The following is a 20,792-nucleotide window of genomic DNA, read 5'->3' as shown; positions in this document are numbered from 1 at the left end:
GGAAAACCTCTTTAGCAAATGGTGCTGGAAAATCTGGGTATTCACCTGCAGAAAGATTAATCTGGACCCCTATCTCTCACTATTAACAAAAATCAAAGTAGATCAAAGATCTAAACCTAAGACCTTAAACTATAAAACTACTGGTGTAAAACACTGGGGAAGCTCTGGGAGACATTGAGATAGGCAAAGACTTCTTAATAAGACCCCCAATGCACAGGCAATAATTCCCAAAATAGACAAGTGGGACTACATCAGATTCAAAAGATTTTATACAGCAAAAGACAGTAATTAGTGTGAATAGACAACCCTTAGAGTGGGAGATTTTTGTAAATATGCCTCAAATAAGGGACTAATAACCAGAATACACAGGGAACTCAAGCAACCTAACCTCCCACCCCCCTAAAAAATTATCAACCCAATTGGGAACCAGCAGTTAGCGTAATGGCTATGTCGCTGGATTCCCACGTAGTCAACCGCGGTTCGCGTCCCGGACCCGGTGGCTTAGAACTCACGCCGGGCGCGTGTGCATGCATGCCCAAGATCCCAAGAGGAGAATGGAGGAGAAGGGATTGTGGCGTGACCATCCCCCCTGGGGGGTGATTTCTCGCTTTCTGTCTCTCTGTCTCTCTGTCTGTCTGATGAGCGCACGCGCCCTATAGCAAAAAAAACTCTCAAAAAAAAAATTATCAACCCAATTAAAAGATGGAAAAATGACCTGAACAAAAAGCTCTCTAATGTGGAAAGCAGCCAATCTGAAAACATGTGATTAAAACATGTGGCCTGAAGACACATGCAGATATGCGCTTCCGTAAGCTGCTCTAGCATCTCTTTCTCTTTTACTCTTACTTTATGCTATAGGATCCTTACCTTACTTGATAATATCCGGCCAGCTGCAAGGAGTGTCCACTCGTCTGACTCGTTCCCCATACTCAGGCCCCACGTTGGGCGTCACTTTGCTGGGCCCAGCTCAGCATGAACACGTTTCTCTGAGTGGGGAAGACTGTGGATTAGAAATAGACACAATAACACACAAAGACACACAGGAAGAGAAAAGCGAAGATCAGGTGGGCACAACTTCTCTGATGGAGAAATTGCGACTAGAACCAGCTTCAGGTTTATTCTTTCAAAGAGCAGAGAACGGGGGAAGGGGAAAATGGGTGCTCTCCATCCAGTCCAGCTATTCCCTTTCCTCAAGAAAATAAGGGTCTTCCGACAAAAAAGAAAAAGAAAAAAAACTCAGGAGACTGGGCCCAGGATTCTCAAGGTTGGGATTGATTATATCATCTTTGGGGGACCACTCGTGATCACGGAGTTGATCCTCCAAGTACTAATGCAGTTAGCCTAGAGTGGGGCCAGGTACCTTCCAGCAATCCACAAAGCACTCTGGACCCAGCTTTCCTGAGGTGAGGGTTGGCGGGTCTGTGCCACCCCTGCCAACCTCACAGCTGGCTGGATCACAGAATCAGTGTGGTTTTCTCATCCCCACTGTGGAGCAGAATAATGCTACTCCCCAAAGATGTCCACACCCTAATCTTCTGAATCTATTCATATGTTAGGTTACGTTGGCAAAATGGAATTAAGGTTGTAAATGATATTAGGTCGACCCTAAAATAGGGATTCTCCAGGTCAACAGCTGGCATAGAGGTTAAAGAGCTGGATCCCACATAGTTGACTACAATTTGAGTCTCAGACCCAGTGACTTGAAAGTCACGCTGAGCACGAGTGTGCTTATGTGCCCAAAATTCCAGGAGGAGAATGGAGAAGAGATTGTGGCATGGCCATCCCCCCGGGGGAAGTGTGATTTTTCACTTTCCCTCTCTGTGTCTCTGGCAAGCACATGCACCCTATAGCTAAAAAAAATCGGGGGTGGGGGGCTCTCCTCAATTAACCAAGCCCATGATTACCTGGTCTGGTATAACCATGGGGGTTTTAAAAAGTCAAAGAAGGTGGCAGGAGAGAGAACCAGAGAGATGACAGCTATGGAAGAACTCAGCCTGAGGTTGCTGACTTTGAAGGCAGAAGGGGCTGCGAGTGAAGCAAAGTGGGCAGCCTCTGGAAGATGGAAAAGGCAAGAAAACAGCTTCTCCCCTAGAGCCTCAAGAAGGAATGCAGTAATATTGACATCCTGATTTTTGCACAGTGAGACCTATTTCACACTTCTGACCTCTACCACACCAACTCCAAAATGTCAGAAGCCCAAGGTGGAGGAGGGCTTATCTTTAAAGAAGTGTGTGGGTGAGGCTTTTATGATGGTGTGAATTTCAACTGGGATAAAAACTGAAATTCACTCTCACAGACCAACAAAGAAAATTATATTGTCCAAAATGCCACCAGTTGTGATGGAAAAACCACAGGCAATAGAAAATGAGGCCTTAGAACCTCCACACTGCCTTGGGCTTCCCAGGTAACCCATTCCCTTCTTAACGACAAAAATCCTTCTAAACAGAATTCTACCCATCCAAAAACTGCACGAAAATCAGGCTAGAAGAGAAATGTCTGGGAAAGCCCACTGGAACATCCCCTGCCCCCAGCAGGGAAACACTTACGGGACAATACTCAGGATCTTTTCCCACAACAGTACCGGTCAAGCAGTATCTGTGTGCTTCCTCCCAAAACTACGGGAACAGTTCCCGCCCACTGGCAGATTTTTTTTGTTTTTTTTTTGAGAGATTTTTGCTATAGGGCTCCTGCGCTCCCCGGAGAGACAGACGAAAAGCGAGAAATCACGAGGGATCCCACGCCGCAATCCCTTCTCCATTCTCCTTCTGGGATTTTGGGCACGCATGTACACGCGCCCCGGATCCGGGACTTAAAGCTCGGTCGACTACGTGGAAGAGCAACCATTGCTGCCATCTGCTGGTCCCCCTTACTGGTACACTTTTATGCCTCCGGGGTTCCAGCGCACCAGGCAGAGGCTGTCCTGTTCGGACCCAAGGCTCTCTTTTCATTTACTTCCTAAGCTTTTGGTGTGGCTCACGAGGGCGGTGCAGGTGGCTCGGATGGGGCCCAGCCGCAGACCTCAGGAGGGCAGGATCGCCCATCACCCGATCACGAGCACGGAGCTGGGAGCAGAAACTAGCACCCAGTACACCAATGTCTGCGCCTGCGCCACAGCCACGGCCACGGTCCAGGAGCCTTCGCTTCCTGTCGCAGATGCCCGTCGCGGTGGGACCCCAGTGGTCCTGAGATATGCGCAACAAGAAAGGGCGATGAGGGGCTGGCAGGTGGCATGGTGGTGAAGGATGTTGGACTCCCCACATGGCAGACCGCGGTTTGAGCCCTAGACCTGGCGGATTGCTTTCTCACTTTCTGTCTCTGTCTCTATCTCTCGCTCTCTTGCTCTGTCCTTCTCTGATAAAATAATAAATAAAGTGAAATAAAGTACTTATTTAAAAATTAAAAAAAAAAAAAACAAAAAAGAAAAGAAAAAAAGAAAGTGTGATGGATAGAAGAGTCTGGGAGCAAGTCAGGAGGGAGCCTCTCTGGGAAGTTCGGTCGACAAAGATGTGCGGATCACCTGGCAACTGGAAAGACAAGTCTTTTCGGCTCAGAACGGAGCCGGGCGGAGACTTCTGGGAAATGGAGTCCGGCGGGGTGAGGCGTTTGCGCATGACAGGAAGTGACGCGATTCTGGCGCGTCCGCTTGGCGCGAGAGCGGAGACCCGGCGGACGTAGCGCCGGGCCGCAGTTCCTGAGCTTGGGCTGGTTGTCCCCGGTGTTCCCAGAGAGCCCGCAACGTCTTCTTCGCGTGCGTTCAGCGTGAGGCTGAGCTGAGCAGTGGCTGTGGCGACGGAGGGGACACCGAGCTGGGGTGGCCGGGCCCGCGCTGCCAGAGCCCAGCACCGCAGGCTCAGACCCGGCCCGTGCGGGGAAAGTCCGGAGAGGGAGAGCGCAGCCCGCGAGCTGTCAGAGCAGCCCTGCAGAACGGGGCTGATCTGTGGAGGCGGTGGCGCGAGGTGGGACCCAGATGCTGGAGGAAGGAGGTGAGGCGTGGTGGAGGGAGCGATTTGCAGGAGATCCAGCTGCTTGTTCCCGCGGACCAGAACTCCAATCTTTTCCACAAAGGGTTGGGAGCAACCTTTTGGGAGCAGGGGCGGGAGTGGTGAAGAATTGTGGAGTCAGAAACCCTTGAGGACCTCGGATCTGGATGATCTCTGAATATCCTACCCCCTACCGCAGTCTGCGTGATCGACCGAAGACATTAGCCAGTAGGGGGACGAGTGTTACGGAAAGGAAAATGAGACGTTCCTAGGAACTCGTCTGTCGCTTCTCTCCTCATAGCGCTGGAAGAAAGCAGGGATGCGGAAGCTCAGGGTACCTAGAGGGCAGGTTCAGCCCATAGGAATGTGATGTCTAGGACAGGGGAATTTGCAGCCAGGAGGCCCACATTCTTGTTAAAGTCCTAGGTACCCAGCCAGGTCTCTTAACCCGTTTCTCCGTGCAAGAAATGAGATAGCATTAACCTTTTTGTTTACATCTAGGACTCGTAGTCATTAAAATAAAATAACGTTTTTGAAAGCACCTTGACTGCAGTACAGAGTAAATGAGTGGGAAGTCTTGGCCACCAAGGCCGTGTCGTCCTCCTCTAAATCAGAGGCCTCCAGATTTGGTCTGTTACTCTGCAAGAGCAATTTCACATCTAGCGTTTTGTGTTGTACCGTAGATCACCGGGTCCCTGTGTTTGGCCTTGCATTTGAAGAGTGCAGTACCACATCCAGCATTTCGTGTTGTCTTCCTCCAGAGATCTGGGGAATCAGGTCAGATGGTTATCATCCTCCCCACACTGCAAAAGAAAAGAAGGTGCGGTGGGATTGGGTACAACTCAGTAACAGAGGTCTCTATTAAGATCAGTGTCTAGATCTATTTACATCAGATGTAATTTATATACCATAATATTCAGCCTTTTAAAATGTGCATTCAGTGATTTTTAGAATTTTTAGTCATGCTGGGGACCAGCAGGTAGCATGGTGGTTAAGGCACTGGACACTCCCACATGGCCAACCACAGTTTGAGTTCTGGACCTGGTGGCTTGCTTTCTCACTTTCTCTCTCTCTCTCTCTCTCTGGTTAAATTAAAATAAATAAATAAATAAATAAATAAATTCTTTAAAAAAAGGTTAGAAAAAAATGTTATTCAAAAAAAAATTTTTTTTTTTAGTTATGCAAACCATCACCACTGTTTAGTTCCAAAACAGTTTTATTACCTGAAAAAGAAACCCGGTACTCATCAATAGTCACTCCCATTTCTCATTCCCCCTCTCCCACAAGTCCCAGTCAATCACTAAATCTACTTTCTGTCTCTTGCCCAAGACATTACATATAAACGGACACATAAGTATGTGACCTTTTGGGTCTGACTTCCTTCACTTAGGATAGTGTTCTCAAGCTTCATCCAAGCTATACCACGCATCAGTATTTCACTTCTTCCAGTGGCTGAATAATATCCTCTTGTGTGGACATATCATATTTTGTTCATTCCTGAGTGACTTCTGTGTGGACATGTTTTTCTCTTGGGTATATGCCTAAGCGTGGAATTACTGTGTCATGTAACTAACTATTTTTTTTCTTTTAAGTTGCCAGACGGCATATGCAATTGCAGGGTAGGGGGTGTATAGAGAGAAAAAAAAAAGTGAGGAAGTGCCCTTGTGGGGGCAGTCAAGCCACAATCCCTTCTCCTTCATTTTCCCCTCCTAGGGATTTTGGGCCCGGCATGTTTTTCAAGCTGCCGGGTCTGAGACTCAGACTGTGCATCTGCCTTAACCACCATGCCACCGGCTGGCCCATCTGACTGAGGAACATGAACTGACTTCCATGGCGACTGCATCATTTTACATTTTCACCAGCAGTGTATAAGGGTTTGTTTCTCCACATCCTCATCAACACTTGATATTTTTCATCTATTTTATTAGTCATTTTAGAAGACATTTTATTTTTTTTTAAAGAATTATTTTATTTATTTATTTTTATTTGACTAGAGAGGAACAGAATGAGAGCGAGAGAGATGGAAAATGAGAAAGCAAGCCACTAGATCCAGGACTCAAACCGTGGTCGGCCATGTGGGAATCCAGCACCCTTAGGCACCACGCCACCTGCCGACCCCAAGTAGTCATTTTAATAGGTGCGAAGTAGTATCTTGTGGTTTTGATTTGCTTTTCCCTAATGATTAATAGTGTTGAGTTTCATGTGCTTATTGACTCTTTACATATTTTGCTTGAAGAAATAGCTGTTTAAATCTTTTGCCTATTTTGTAATCAGGTTACTTGTATTTTATGTTGAGTTGCAATAATGCAAGAGGCCTTCCAAGAAGTTTATAGGAAATGCATAGTATGGGAAAACTTGGCATGGGTTTCACTCTTTTTATTTTTAATTTTAGCTTACTGTGGAGCATGTGTGCTTGCCAGAAGGAGACAGAAAGAAAAAGGGAGAAGGCATCTTCCAGAAGGGCTGGCCATACCACAGTCCCTTCTCTATTTCTCTATCCTTTTAGGAGTTGGGGCACAAAGCTTGTTTTTCGTTTTTCAAGCCATCAGGGCTAAGATTCAGACTGTGCTGTTGACCATATGAGATCTAGCTCCCTTAAGCACTTAGGTCATGGGACTAGCTTGACCCTGTACCTTTTTTTTTATTTTAACATTTGATCACTCTACATCATTTGGCTTGTAGAGAGAATATACTCAACATGAAATACTTATCAGACCAATCCAGTTGAGAATACTATATATGTTATCACTAACAGGTAATGAACCATTTCTTTGTCCCACAAATATCCTGTGTCTCTTTTTTTCTCCTGATTTCCTTCTTTATACTCATCCCTTAGTCCCCCCACCCATTCCACACTGTCTTCAGCATCCATAACTATTTTCACTGCTTTTATGCCCTCCAGTATTTCAATCTCTGCCATAAAGCGCAGGTAGTTGGTATATATTAAGTAAATACATACAATATCTTTCTTTCATAGTCTGGCTTGCTTCACTCAACAATAAATCTTCCATATTTGACCACTTTCTATCAGATGCCAGGGTCTTATTTTTTTATGGCTGAATAGTATTCCATAGAGTATACATGCCACACTTTTTTAATCCATTCATCTATCTGTTCGTGGACATTTGGGTAGGTTCCGTGTCTTAGCAATTGTAAATAGTGCCGCAATAAACACTGACGTGCAAGTGCTTTTCCGACTGAGGATTCTCCTGTCCTTTGGGTAGATACCCAGGACTACGATTGCTGGATCAAGTGGTAGTTCTATTCGTAGGTCTTTGAGGAACCTCCATATTATTTTCCACAGTGGCTGAACCAGTTTACATTCCCACCAACAGTGTAGGAGAGTTCCCCTTTCACCACAACCCCACCAGTACTTACCACTTTTTGTATTTTAAATCTTTGCCGTTCTGACAGGGGTTAGGTGGTATCTCATTGTGCCCTGTACCATTTTAAAAATATCTATCCTTTTCCCCCATCTAATTTCCTGGTACGCTTGTCAAAAGTTAATTGCATTGATTGATTGATTGACTCAGTTCTCTTCCATTAATCTATAGACCTGTTCTTATGCCAGTACCACAGTATTTTGTTTGTAGAAAGCTTTGACGGTGTAAAATGTGAATGCTCCAGCTTTGTTTACCTATTTATAGATTGTTTTGGCTGTTCCTTATCCCTTGGATTTCTATATGAATTTTAGAATAAGCCTGTCAATTTCTATAAAATAAAAAAAGAAAAGATCAACTTTTGAAAGGATTTTGAAAGGATTTGTATTGACTCTACATTTGGGACATACTACCATCTCAACTGTACTGAAGCTTTCAGTCCATAAACATAGGATGCATTTTACATAATGACATGGGGGTACATTCTTTTTTTTTTTTTTTCTTTTTTTGGAGAGGTTTTCGCTATAGGGTGCGTGCGCTCGCCAGAAAGACAGAAACAGAGAGAAAGCGAGAAATCACCCCCTGGAGGGGATGACCACGCCACAATCCCTTCTCCTCCATCCTCCTCTCGGGATCTTGGGCATGCATGCACATGTGCCTGGCGTGAGTTTAAGCCACTGGGTCCAGGACTTGAACCACAGTCAACTGAATGGGAGTCCAGCGACATAGCCATTACTCTAACTGCTGGTCCCACATGGGGGTACATTCTGAGAATGATGCGTAGTTAGATGATTTTGTTCTTGTGCGAACACCATAGAATGTACTAATAAACTCTAGATAGTATAGCCTACTGCACACCTAGGCTATATGATATAACCTATTTCTCCTAGGCTACAGACTCATACAGCATGTTACTGTACTAAATAGGCAATTATAACACAATGGTAAGTATTAGCATATCTAAACATATCTAAAGATATGAAGGGTACAGTAAAAGAAAGGCACAGTAAAACTGCAGTGTAAAAGATAAACAGTGCATCAGTATAGGGCACTCACATGAACAGAGCTTGCAGGCCTAGAAGTTGCTCTGGGTGAGTCAGTAAGTGGTGAGTGAATGTGAAGGTCCTGGACATGGCTGTACACCACTGTAGAGTTCATAACCACTGTACAAGGGGTTAAACTAAATTAATATCTCCTTTCTTCAAAAATTAACTTTAGTGTACTATAAATTTTTTACTTTATAAACTTTTTTAAAAAACCTTTTGGTTCTTTGTATTCACACTTCAACACATTGGACCAGCTGGTGGTGTGGAGGGTAAGGCAGCTGGATCCCACATGACTGACTGCATGGTTTGAGTCCTGAACCAGGCAGCTTAAAAATCATGCTGGACGCATGTCCATGTCCAAAATTCCAAGAGGAGAAGGGATTGCAGTGTGGCCATTTCTCGGGGCATGATTTCTCACTTTCCCTCTCTCGTTTCTCACCAGGGTGTACATGCATGCACCCTATGGCTAAATTTTAAAAAATACAAGCATATCATACAGCTATACAAAAAAGATTTTCTTTTTATATATCCTTATTCTTTAAGCTTTCTTCTACTTTAAATTTTTCTATTACTTTTTTGTTAAAAAATGGATCCCACATGTTTGCCTGTTGCCTTCAAGTTTCAGACCCAGCAGCTTGAGAAACACAGGCACATGAGCATCTGTGCCCAAAATCCTGAAAGGAGGGGAGACAGAGAAAAAGGAATTATAGTGTAACCATTCCCCTTCTCTGTCTCTCTGGTGAGTGCACATACAATCTAGTCAAACAAACAAACAAACAAAAACCCTAAGATACAAACACACATATTAGACTAAGCCACCATTAGTTCTTCCTTTCCTTTCATTAAATGTCTTAGATATACAGAGGCTCTTTCTCCAAAGAACAAAGCAATAGGTGGTATTTATAAACTGTATATTTAAATGCTAGGCACTGTACCAACTGCTTTATCCATCTATTTCTATTTTTTTAAAGAGGTTTTTGCTATAGAGCACGTGCGCTCGCCAGACAGACAAAGACAGAGAGACAGAAAGCGAGAAATCATCCCCCGGGGGGATGGCCACACCACAGTCCCTTCTCCTCCATTCTCCTCTTGGGATCTTGGGCGCACACGCACACGCGCCCGGCGTGAGTTTTAAGCCACTGGGTCCGAGACACAAACCACAGTCGACTACATGGGACTCCAGTGACATAGCCATTACTCTGACTGCTGGTCCTATCCATCTATTTCTTTCATCTTACTAGGGATCATCCCCATTTTGCAGATAAGAAAAACGAAACTTAGAGAGTTGCATGGTTTGCACACTGCTGGTGAGTGGTGGCTCTTGGATATTGGGAATCCATTAGCCTCTAATGTCTCCTTACAGCTGAGTGAGTTGATGGAGTTTCTGAGGGAGAGGAAGTGGGAAAATTCACATCCCACTGCAGGGCAGCAAATTCAGCCTGACTCCTGGTACCTGCTACATCTTTCATAAAAACCGTCTTTATTGTGAGAATTGGTGACCCTTAAGCTGGAGAGTTTTATGCCTTCTGGGTTTCTTTCTCTTCCAGTACCCCCTTTTCTGGACTCTCCCCTCCCCCAAGAGGAAAGCACTGGCGAGGAAGGAATGGCTATTGGTCTCCGCATAGCTGGGCCCCCGGTGAGTTGCAAGTGGACTCAGAGGCACCCTCTTTTTTTTTCCCCAATATTAATGGTAAAGTTGGTTTAGGTTTTTTCCTTCCCCTAATTTCAAAACTAATTCGTGTTCACTACAGAAAACCTGTAAAATAGAAAATACAAACAAAATTTCAATCATCTTTAATCACTCCAATCCAGTTTCCGAAAGTTGGTTTATTCTGCTTTGTAATCTTTTTATTTTCACTTAGCAGAGTTTGATGAATGTTTACCCATTTCATTAAGAGGATTTCTAGTATCTTCTACTCTGTAATGTTATTTATTTATTTATTTTGATTTGATCAGAGTGCGACAGAGCAAGAGAGAGAAAGCAAGAAAGCAAGCCACCAGGTCCGGGACTCGAACTGCAGTCGGCCATGTGGGAGTCTAGCACCTTCAACTACCACACCCCCTGCCTGACCCTATTTTCATTTTTTTTAAAGTTTGCTCTTTGATTTCTTTGTCAGTCCTACACCACTTTGTTGTTGTTCTTTCTTTTGTTGTTCTATGCATGAGAGGAGAGAGACAGTACTTCGGATGGTATGTTAGTGCTGCAGTTCACCCCAGCCTCAGCCAGTCCAGCTCACAGGCCAACGCATGCCCAGTGTGCTCAGGGAGGTCTTCAGCCAACCAGGAACCCTCCCACTTGGGACTGCTTTGCAGAGTGTTGCGTTTTACTGCTGCACTGTCATCTGGCTCCATTTCTGCTCTTTGTTAATATATTTCTCTTTATTTTTTCTTTTTTGCTGTCCTCAGATTTATTTTAATATTTATTTATTAAATAAATACTTAATTTTTTTTGGAAAGAGAGAAAGCACCCCCAGGGGGGATAGCCATGCTACAATTCGTTCTCCTTATTGTCTTCTCGGGATTTTGAGCACACATGCACGTACACTGGCATGAGTTTCAAGCCTCTGAATCCAGGACTTGAAATCTAGTCAGCCATATGGGAGTCTAGCACCTTACCACTCCACCACCTGTTGGCTCCAATATTTTTTTTTTTAACCTGTTGAGTTGATACTTAATTCATTATCTTCTTCCTTGTTTACCTTGAAAGTCTGGGCCTATGGATTTTGTTTAGATATTTCAAAATTACAGTTTTCCTTTCTTTGCCCATTCATTGGTCTGTGCCTTAGGAGGACAGTGCATGTCTCTTGTCAAGACAGCAGACCAGTGCACCATCTGATCACAGGCTACTGAGTTTGATATAGCTCTGTTGGTATCACATTGCGTGATTATCTGTATCTTTTTTTGTTGTTCATTTGGGATTAACTGTCAATGAACTGAGTTATTTATTTCTTCCATGAGCAAGAGACAGAGAGACAGGCATCCCCAACAGCATCTCCACTGTTAGTCTCCACTGTGATCCACCTCTAGCTTTAGCCAGTCAAGGGCATGTGCACACCTGGTGTGCCCTGGGAGGTCTCTGGAGGCAGACCCAGCCCCTTCTCAAGTGGGTCAGCCTCATAGAGCATTGTGTTGCTGCTCTGCTACTGTTTGGCCTCTCAAAACTGGAATATTTTAAAATTTCTGTTTGTTTTTCCTTTATGTATTATAGCTTTTTGTTATTTGCTTCATGACATATGTTTACAATAGCTTTTATTTCTCTCTCTCTCTTTGTTTTGGAGAGAGGACGTGTGCACTGACCGGGGCGGGGCGGGGAGGGAGGGAGACAGAGAGAGAGAAGAGGTAAAGTACCTCCCACGGGGAATGGTCACACCACAGTCTTCTCTTGTCCATCTCTCTTCTTGGGATTTTGGGCATGCTCATATGCATGAACTATGTTTTTCTTCTTTTTAGAGTCAGGGTTTTTGTTTGTTTGTTTGTTTGTTTGTTTGCTATAGGGCGCGTGCGCTTGTCAGAGAGACAGAAAGCAAGAAATCACCCCCCAGGGGGAATGGCCACACCACAGTCCCTTCTCTTCCAGTCTCCTCTCAGGATTTTGGGCGCACACACATACACGCCCAGCGTGAGTTTTAAGCCGCCGAGTCCAGGACTCGAACTACGGTCGACTATGTGGGAATCCTGCAATGTAACCTTATGCCATCTGCTGGTCTCTGCTTTGTGTTTTTTGAGCCACTGGGGCTGGGATTCCCACCACAGTCTGCCATGTGGGCTCTGACTCCCAGTGCAGAGCACACCCCACTGTGCTGTAGAGCCAGCCCACCTCTTTGAATGTATTATCACATCTGTCTGTGTACATGCCTGGCTGTCCTGTTACACCAGGTGATTTCTGAGTTATTTATTCAATTGTTTGAAAATTCAGTTTCACATTTCTTTGATAATTTGTACCTGCCTCTTCACTGTAAGCTCACATTTTAGTTTTATTTCCTCTGGATTGGTTCTGTTAAATCCCAACGCCTGTTAGTTTTTGCCCTATTCTCTCTCACACACATATTTTTTAACTATTTATACATAAAGCCTATTAGAATTACAAGCATTTAAAATGAGTCAGTGTCCTGTTGTGTCATAACCTGTAATAGCGTTCGGCACATAGAAAGTGACTGATAATTGCTTTTCTTGAACTACCCAGATACCTGAATCCTTTCAGAGACCATTGTCCAGTTTCCCCTAAGCTGCCAAAGTTCTCTGTCACCTCCATCCACCCTGGATCCTGAGGCTGCTGGTGAGAAAGAATTTGCTTGTTGTTTCAGGAATCCACGCCCTTCAGCAGTATGACTGTAGCTTTTACCCAGGACGGGTGGAGGCATCTGGTCCCTGTTCCAAGGGACAGGTTCAAGGAGGGGATACCAGAAAAATCTAGGAACCTGGTCTTACTGGGTAAGGAAACTCATTTCTTTTTTTGGAGAGGTTTTTGCTATAGGGCGCATGCACTCACCAGACAGACAGAGAGAGACAGAGAGACAGAAAGCGAGAAATCACCCCCCAGGGGGGATGGCCACATAGCAATCCCTTCTCCTCCAGTCTCCTCTCGGGATCTTGGGCACACACGCACACACGCCCGGCGTGAGTTTTAAGCCACCGGGTCCAGGACGCGAACCGCGGTCGACTACATGGGAGTCCAGCGACATAGCCATTACACTAACTGCTGGTCCCAGGAAACCCATTTCTTTAAGACTGAGACTTAGCTCATTCTGACAGCCTGTGCCTGTTGCTTTGCAGTGTGTGGCGAGATCTCTGATTCCTCTGGGGCACCATTTATTCCTCCCTGTTCCCTAACAGATGGTATCTATTCAAATAGGCAGTCTTACTGTGCTTCCTCTGAGGCACACCCCCACCCTCCTGTTTCCTGGAAGGGGAGGGGCAACCCTCAGATCAGCATCTCCACATTTAGGAAGTTCTCTCCTCTCAGAATAAGGTACATGACAGGCTGTTTGGCTTGACTCCCCCTCCTGAAGGCTGTTTTAGATCTTTTCAGAAATTCTTTACTAAACCTTGGTACCATGTCTGTCTTACCATCAAGTAAATACTTGCTCAGTATTTATCAAAGGAGAGAAATGAACTACCTCACTTGGTCTGTTTCTTCTCCCCTGAGTTCTGAGTGGCTATTTATACTTAGTAAAATCTCTGAAGCCTGTTTTTCCCCTGGACTAGGTCTTCCAGTTTCTCAGCCTGGCATAAACTCCCCATTGGAACAGAGTGAAGGCCCATGGCTGCTCGAGGGAGAAGACCTAAGAAGTCCCTGTCCAGGTAAGCGAGCAAGCACAAAACCAGTGAGGATCTTGGGAGCAAAACCCCTTTGAAACACATATCTGTGCACTTGATGATTGCAACAACCCTGTGAGGTGGGTGTTACTAGCTCCATTTCACAATGGATGGAATTAAGCTGAGGGAGGTTAATTCACTGACCCAAAGCCTCACAGCCAGAACTCTTCTCTTCTCTTTCCAAGCCACTTGTCACATTACCTCAGCCTTTGTGGGAGCACGAGGCAGCAGTCACCCTGCTGAAAGTGCCTCTTCAGGAGCCTCGGTCATCCTGCTTCCTTCTCCTAAAAGCCCCCTCCTCTCTGCACACCCATTTTTTTTATAAGTGCAGCCCTTTATCCCTGAATAGAGTTGAAGAAAGTGGATGCATTTTGTGACTAGAGGAGCAACTGCATTTTTCTGGAAAAAGTGTTCATCACAGTCTTAGAGGTTCAAGATCCTTAGAAGGTTACTATATTAGTTTCCTAGGGTTTGCCTTACCAAAGAATCACAAACTGGTGAGTTAAAACAACAGAAGCTGATTTTCTTACAGTTCCAGAGGCTAGACGTCAAAGCTGAGATGTCACCGGGGCCTGCCCCTCTTTGGGCCCTCAGGAGGACCCTCCTTTGCCTCTTTCTGGCTTCTGGTGTTGGAGTTCAAGGGACATCCCAGTGTTACTGGCTTTTAGATACATCAGTCTTGCTCCTGCAGTCACATGGACTGTCTTCTCTGTGACTATATCCAAGTTTCCCTTTTTTTAAAAGTTTATCCTGGGATCAGCAGTTGGCGTAATGGCTATGTCACTGGATTCCCGTGTAGTCGACTGCGGTTCAAGTCCTGGACCCAGTGGCTTAAACTCATGCCAGGCACGTGTGCATGCGTGCCCAAGATCCCGAGAGGAGAATGGGGGAGAAGGGATTGCAGCGTAGCCATCCCCCCGGGGGGGGGTGATTTCTTGCTTTCTATCTCTCTGTCTCTCTCAGTCTTTCTGGCGAGCACATGCACCCTATAGCAAAAACCTCTCCAAAAAAAGAAAAAGAAAGTAAGTTTGTCCTAATCCAGTGTGCCTGCAACTTGATTATGTCTACAAAGACCTTATTTCCAGATAAGGTCACATTTTGAAGTTGCAGGTGGTCATGAACTTCAACCCAGGAAGTTACCCTGGAAGGTTCAGATCACATTATTAGAAAGAGAAGTTGGGAAGGGGCATTACCAAGTGTATGTGCTCTGAGGCTATAGGCGGGATGGTAGGGTAGGAGTAGCCTTGGATGTGGGCGTAAGAAAGACTCAGCTCGGCCCTGCCTTGTTATGCATTAGCCACATGGGTTCAGGGCAGACCGTCAGATTACGTGCCATCTGTTTCTAACAGTGAACAATCTGAGTGACGGATCTTTCTGGCAGACCAGCTAGTCACATGGTGATTAAGATGACTTGGGACCAACAGATGGCGTAATGGCTACGTCGCCGGACTCCGATGTAGTTGCCCACAGTTTGAATCCTGGACCCAGTGGCTTAAACTCACACCGGGCACGTGTCCGTGTGTGCCTAAGATCCCAAGAGGAGGATGGAGGCGAAGGGATTGCGGTGTGGCCATCCCCCCTGGGGGGTGATTTCTCGCTTTCCGTCTCTCTTCATCTTTCTGGCGAGCACACGTGCCCTATAGCAAAAACCTGCCCCCCCACCCCCACCCCCAAAAAAGACGACTGGTCCTAGCAGATGGAGTAATAGTTATGCTGCTGAACTCCCATGTAGTCAACCATGGTTTAAGGCCCGGACTCGGTGGCTTAAAACTCATGCCAGGCATGTGTGTGTGTGTGTTCCCAAAATCTTGAGAGGAGACTGGAGGAGACGGGACTGTGGTGTGACCATCCCAACTGGGGTGTGATTTCTCACTTTCTGTCTGTCTCTCTCTGGCGAGTGCACGTGCCCTGTAACAAAAATCTCTTTTAAAAAAATGTAAATATTATACATTAATTTACATTTAAAATTTTTCTGAAAGAGGTCTCAAAGAATGTTAAGAATCATTAACTTTTTAAAACAAAATTTTCTGGTTATAAAAGCAATTTTATTCTTTTAAAAATATTTTTCTGGGACCAGCAGTTAGCGTAATGGCTATGTCACTGGACTCCCATGTAGTCGACCGTGGTTCATGTCCTGGACCCAGTGGCTTAAAACTCACGTTGGGCGCGTGTGCGTGCTTGCCCAAGATCCCGAGAGGAGAATGGAGGAGAAGGGATTGCGGCATGGCCATCCCCCCGGGGGGTGATTTCTCACTTTCTATGTCTCTCTCTGTCTGTCTGGCAAGTGCACGCATCCTATAGCAAAAACCTCTCCAAAAAAAATATTTTTTGTAGTAAAAATAATTCAAGTTCATTTAAAATTTGGAAATCAAGAAAAGAATAAAAAGGAAAATCCAGATCCCCTAATTCTTACAACACAAAGGTAATCCTCATTCTTCCTCATTCTTCATATTAAAAGTGTAGTAATGCATTTTTCTAAAACTGATAACTATGTAATTTTATATATTCCTTTCTTCACTCAACATACTGCTTTTTATCAATGCATACGCTGAAAGAAAGCTTTTTGTAACTTTTATTATAAAATGTCATTGGAGAAATTAGAAACAATTTAAAAATAGATACCTTCCTACAAGAATTATAGTGTAGATTTCAAACACAAAAACAAGACGTAATTGCTGAACAGTGTCCCTTATTGTCTATATGTAGTCATGTTCTCTTTCCGAACATGGAGGCGTTTGCCTTTTGTTGGAAAATTATGCTATGATGGGCACCCTCGTCTGAACAGCTTTGTGTAATCTCTAGTTGGTTCCTTATAATAAATTTTTGCTGGCAGAATTAGAAGATACTTGACATGTGCAACCAGACTTATCCAGAAGGGGGTGGAGGGTCTCAGTTTCCAGTCTATAGCAATATGAGATCCCATTCTGCTGCAACCTCACCAGCCCTCCAAAATTAACCATTTTTTGAAATCTGGCTGATTTAGTCAGTGACAAAATTCATCTTACTTGGCATTGGTCATCGGCTTTTTAAAATAAATTATTTAAGCCCAATAGGCACATTGCCCCAAACCACACTGAGAATCGTGAGACCAGAAAGGTGGCACAAGGCGGCTGGGGCTCAGCAAGAGCAGAGGGGAGTGGCGGGAAGAGGAAAGGAAAGGAGTGGCGCATCTGAGGTGGAGGACTGGGCCAGGGTCATCCCCTCGGCGGTTTAGGAAAGGACTGGAGGGTGTCATGGCAGCTGGCCCTTTGTTGGAAAATTATGCTATGATGGGCACCCTCGTCTGAACAGCTTTGTGTAATCTCTAGTTGGTTCCTTATAATAAATTTTTGCTGGCAGAATTAGAAGATACTTGACATGTGCAACCAGACTTATCCAGAAGGGGGTGGAGGGTCTCAGTTTCCAGTCTATAGCAATATGAGATCCCATTCTGCTGCAACCTCACCAGCCCTCCAAAATTAACCATTTTTTGAAATCTGGCTGATTTAGTCAGTGACAAAATTCATCTTACTTGGCATTGGTCATCGGCTTTTTAAAATAAATTATTTAAGCCCAATAGGCACATTGCCCCAAACCACACTGAGAATCGTGAGACCAGAAAGGTGGCACAAGGCGGCTGGGGCTCAGCAAGAGCAGAGGGGAGTGGCGGGAAGAGGAAAGGAAAGGAGTGGCGCATCTGAGGTGGAGGACTGGGCCAGGGTCATCCCCTCGGCGGTTTAGGAAAGGACTGGAGGGTGTCATGGCAGCTGGCCCCTGACTGTCTCTGCAAAACCATCCCCTCATTGTTTGAAGGTTGAAAACAGACAGGAAGCACTTGGCAGACCTCTCACAGCTTGGCCCGTGCCCTTCAGCCTTTTGTATTTCTGTCACCAAGGGAAGAGAGATCAACTGCTTCTCTGACTTTTTTCAGCCTGGAAGATTGCATCTGAACCAGCACCAGAGCAAGCCATCTCTGAGCAGTCGTTCCAAGACACCAGTGTCGAGACGCTCCCAGGGGAGTCAGACCACAGCAGCAGTGAACTTGGGCAGAACATCAATCTGAGGCCTGTCCTTTCTCCACAACAGAGAGTTCCTGCGGGAGCTCAGCCTCACAGATGTGAAGCACATACCAAGGGTTTTGAGACAAATTTGAACATAATTAAGCCGCACAGAGCAAAGCCATACACATGTAGTGAGTGTGGCAAAGCCTTCAGTTACTGTTCGTCTCTGTCTCAGCACCAGAAGAGCCACACTGGTGAGAAGCCCTATGAGTGCAATGAGTGCGGGAAGGCCTTCAGCCAGAGCTCCTCTCTCATTCAGCACCAGAGGATTCACACTGGAGAGAAACCTTACAAGTGCAGCGAATGTGGCAGAGCCTTCAGCCAGAACGCAAACCTCACAAAACACCAGCGAACTCACACCGGAGAAAAGCCCTACAAGTGCAATGAGTGTGAGAAAGCCTTCAGTGACTGCTCAGCTCTTGTTCAGCATCAGAGAATCCACACTGGAGAGAAACCCTACGAATGCAGTGACTGTGGGAAGGCCTTCCGTCACAGCGCAAATCTCACCAACCACCAGAGGACTCACACCGGGGAGAAGCCCTACAAGTGCAGCGAGTGTGGGAAAGCCTTCAGTTACTGTGCAGCCTTCATTCAGCACCAGAGGATTCACACCGGGGAGAAACCCTACAAATGCAGTGCCTGTGGCAAGGCCTTTAGCCAGAGTGCAAACCTCACAAACCATCAGAGGACTCACACTGGGGAGAAGCCCTACAAGTGCAGTGAGTGTGGGAAGGCCTTCAGCCAAAGCACAAATCTCATAATCCACCAGAAGACCCACACAGGGGAGAAGCCATATAAATGTAACGAATGTGGTAAATTCTTCAGCGAGAGCTCAGCCCTTATCCGACACCACATAATTCACACTGGAGAAAAACCCTACGAGTGTAACAAGTGTGGGAAAGCATTTAACCAGAGTTCATCCCTTAGTCAGCATCAGAGAATCCACACCGGGGTGAAACCCTATGAATGCAGTGAGTGTGGGAAGGCTTTCAGGTGCAGCTCAGCTTTCATTAGACATCAGAGACTCCATGCTGGAGAGTAACTGGAAGCCTAACAGGAAGGGTGGGGTCTCAGGTAAATGACAAGGGCTTGCGAGCGTGTATAGCCCAGAGCCACACGCAAAAGTACCTTTAATAAATAGTCATTATCTTCCAAGTGGGAGCTTGAGTGCTTTCTCTAACATCTTCATTTGTCAGCATCAGTCTAGACAGCGGGCCACAGTGCTCTAGCTGAGTGGCTAAGGGGGCTAGATCCTGGGACCAGCAGTTGGCGTAATGGCTATGTCACTGGACTCCCAGGTAGTCAACCGTGATTCAAATCCCGGACCCAGTGGCTTAAACTCACACCGGGCGCGTGTGTGTGTGTGCATGCCCAAGATCCCGAGAGAATGAAGGGATTGGTGTCATACCCCTGGGGGGGGGTGATTTCTTGCTTTCCGTCTGTCTTTCTGGCAAGCGCATGCACCCTATAGCAAAAACCTCTCCAAAAGGAGGGGGGGCTAGATCCTATCTGACCATGTTCTGGGAACATGTGCAAAAATATTGTAGCATGGTCATGCCACCATCTAGGGGTGCTTTCACCTTCTGGCAGTTAAGAGCAATCAAACCAAGGCATGATCTTGGGTCCTACATATACCAAGGCCTAGTGGGTTGGAAATACTTATAATAGCTCCTTGAAATGAGCTGCTACAGTAACATCTAAACATTGGCCATCAAGCAGTGCTACAGTATTCCATTTGGGAGGATGGAAACAGATGGGGAAAGGATTCCAGAGCCCCCTATTAATACTAGTTCTTGGAGAATGTTGAAAAAATGGGAAGCTTGGCAAAGCACTACTAGGCCGGCCGTCTCTAAGTTTTGTAGTTACTCATTGGAAGATAATGCACACCTAGTGAGGGCAGTGGGTGCTGATTAGAAAATAGTGGTTTCTTGGGACCAGTAGATGGCCTAATGGTTACATTGCTGGACTCCCACATGACCAGGAACATGTGCATGTGTGCCCAAGATCCCGAGGAATCTAGAGGATTGCAACCTGGCCATCCATGGGGGAGTGGGGGCTTCTTGCTTTCTGCCTGTTGAGGACACATGCCCTCTAGCCAAATCTCAAAAAGGGGTTTTCTTCAAATCTTATCAGCTTACTTTCTCCCCTGTACTCTCCAACCTACATCCTACCCTCATCTTTACCATACCCACCTGGCATCTTCTAACAGCATCCTGTGCTTCTGGCTAACCAAGCACTGGCTTTGAGGCAGACTCCCAATTACGGGCCTTCCTGAGCACTGAAATGCTCATGCACCATCCCTCCTCTCCATGAGCTCAGTTCAGGCAGCCCCTGCCACCTAGTTTTCTAATCTGATTTCAAGCCTCTGATGAACAGGTGACAAAAAAATGAATGAGCAAGGACTTACATGGGAGAAAAAAAAAAAGGTTCTTGGGGCACTTTTTTTGGGGGGGGGTTTTGCTATAGGGTGAGTGCGCTCACCAGACAGAAATCACCCCCCAGGGGGGATGGCCACGCCACAATCCCTTTTCCATTGTACTCTCAGGAGCACACATGTGCACACACCTGGCATGAGCTTAAGTCACGAAGTCCGGGACTCAAAGCACAGTCAACTACATGGGAGTCCAGTGACATAGCCATTATGCCAACTGCTGGTCCCAGGGCAATCACTTCTGACACTAGTCAGGTACCTAGAAGCCCCTTTCCAGGTAATGCTTTGGTCAACTGCAGCCTGTCTCAAGGCCCAAAATGTCTTTTAAGGTGTATTCCAATGTGAGAAGGAACCATAAGCACAGGATCTAAAATGTAGGTTAGAGGCAACCACTAAAGGCAGGCTTGGAAAAGTTGGATCAAGAATCTGGGGCCTTGCCGGGCATGTGCGTGTGTGCGCGTGCCCAAGATCCCAGAGGAGAATGGTGAAGGGACTGTGGCATGGCCACTCCCCCCTGGGGGGGGGGGTGATTTCCTGCTTTCTGTCTCTGGTGAGTGCACACACCCTATAGCAAAAACCTCAAAAAAAAAAAAAAAAAA

The 20,792-nt window shown here is 45.8% G+C and overlaps 1 protein-coding gene across 6 annotated transcripts; it reads left to right on the top strand.

The window, feature by feature from the left end:
- The first annotated feature begins 3,645 nt into the window (after positions 1–3,645).
- ZNF79 (zinc finger protein 79) lies at positions 3,646–18,917 on the top strand. 6 transcript variants are annotated; one of them, XM_027774040.1, is made up of 7 exons: positions 3,646–3,983; positions 4,664–4,757; positions 9,954–10,042; positions 10,363–10,407; positions 12,711–12,837; positions 13,612–13,707; positions 17,633–18,917. In XM_027774040.1, exons 3-7 carry the CDS (start codon positions 10,010–10,012, stop codon positions 18,802–18,804), a joined length of 1,473 nt encoding a protein of 490 aa, XP_027629841.1. In that variant the 5' UTR covers positions 3,646–3,983; positions 4,664–4,757; positions 9,954–10,009; the 3' UTR covers positions 18,805–18,917. The 6 variants fall into 6 exon arrangements, with proteins under 6 accessions (XP_027629841.1, XP_027629840.1, XP_027629839.1 ...); XM_027774039.1 differs by having other exon boundaries at positions 4,664–4,800; XM_027774038.1 differs by lacking the exon at positions 4,664–4,757.
- The last annotated feature ends 1,875 nt before the right edge of the window (positions 18,918–20,792 follow it).

This window comes from Tupaia chinensis, unplaced genomic scaffold (genome assembly GCF_000334495.1).
Source record: "Tupaia chinensis unplaced genomic scaffold, TupChi_1.0 Scaffold000394_1, whole genome shotgun sequence".
Lineage (NCBI taxonomy): Eukaryota > Metazoa > Chordata > Mammalia > Scandentia > Tupaiidae > Tupaia > Tupaia belangeri.
The sequence above is the reverse complement of the archived record's forward strand: the minus strand, read 5'-3'. Positions and strand labels throughout refer to the sequence as shown.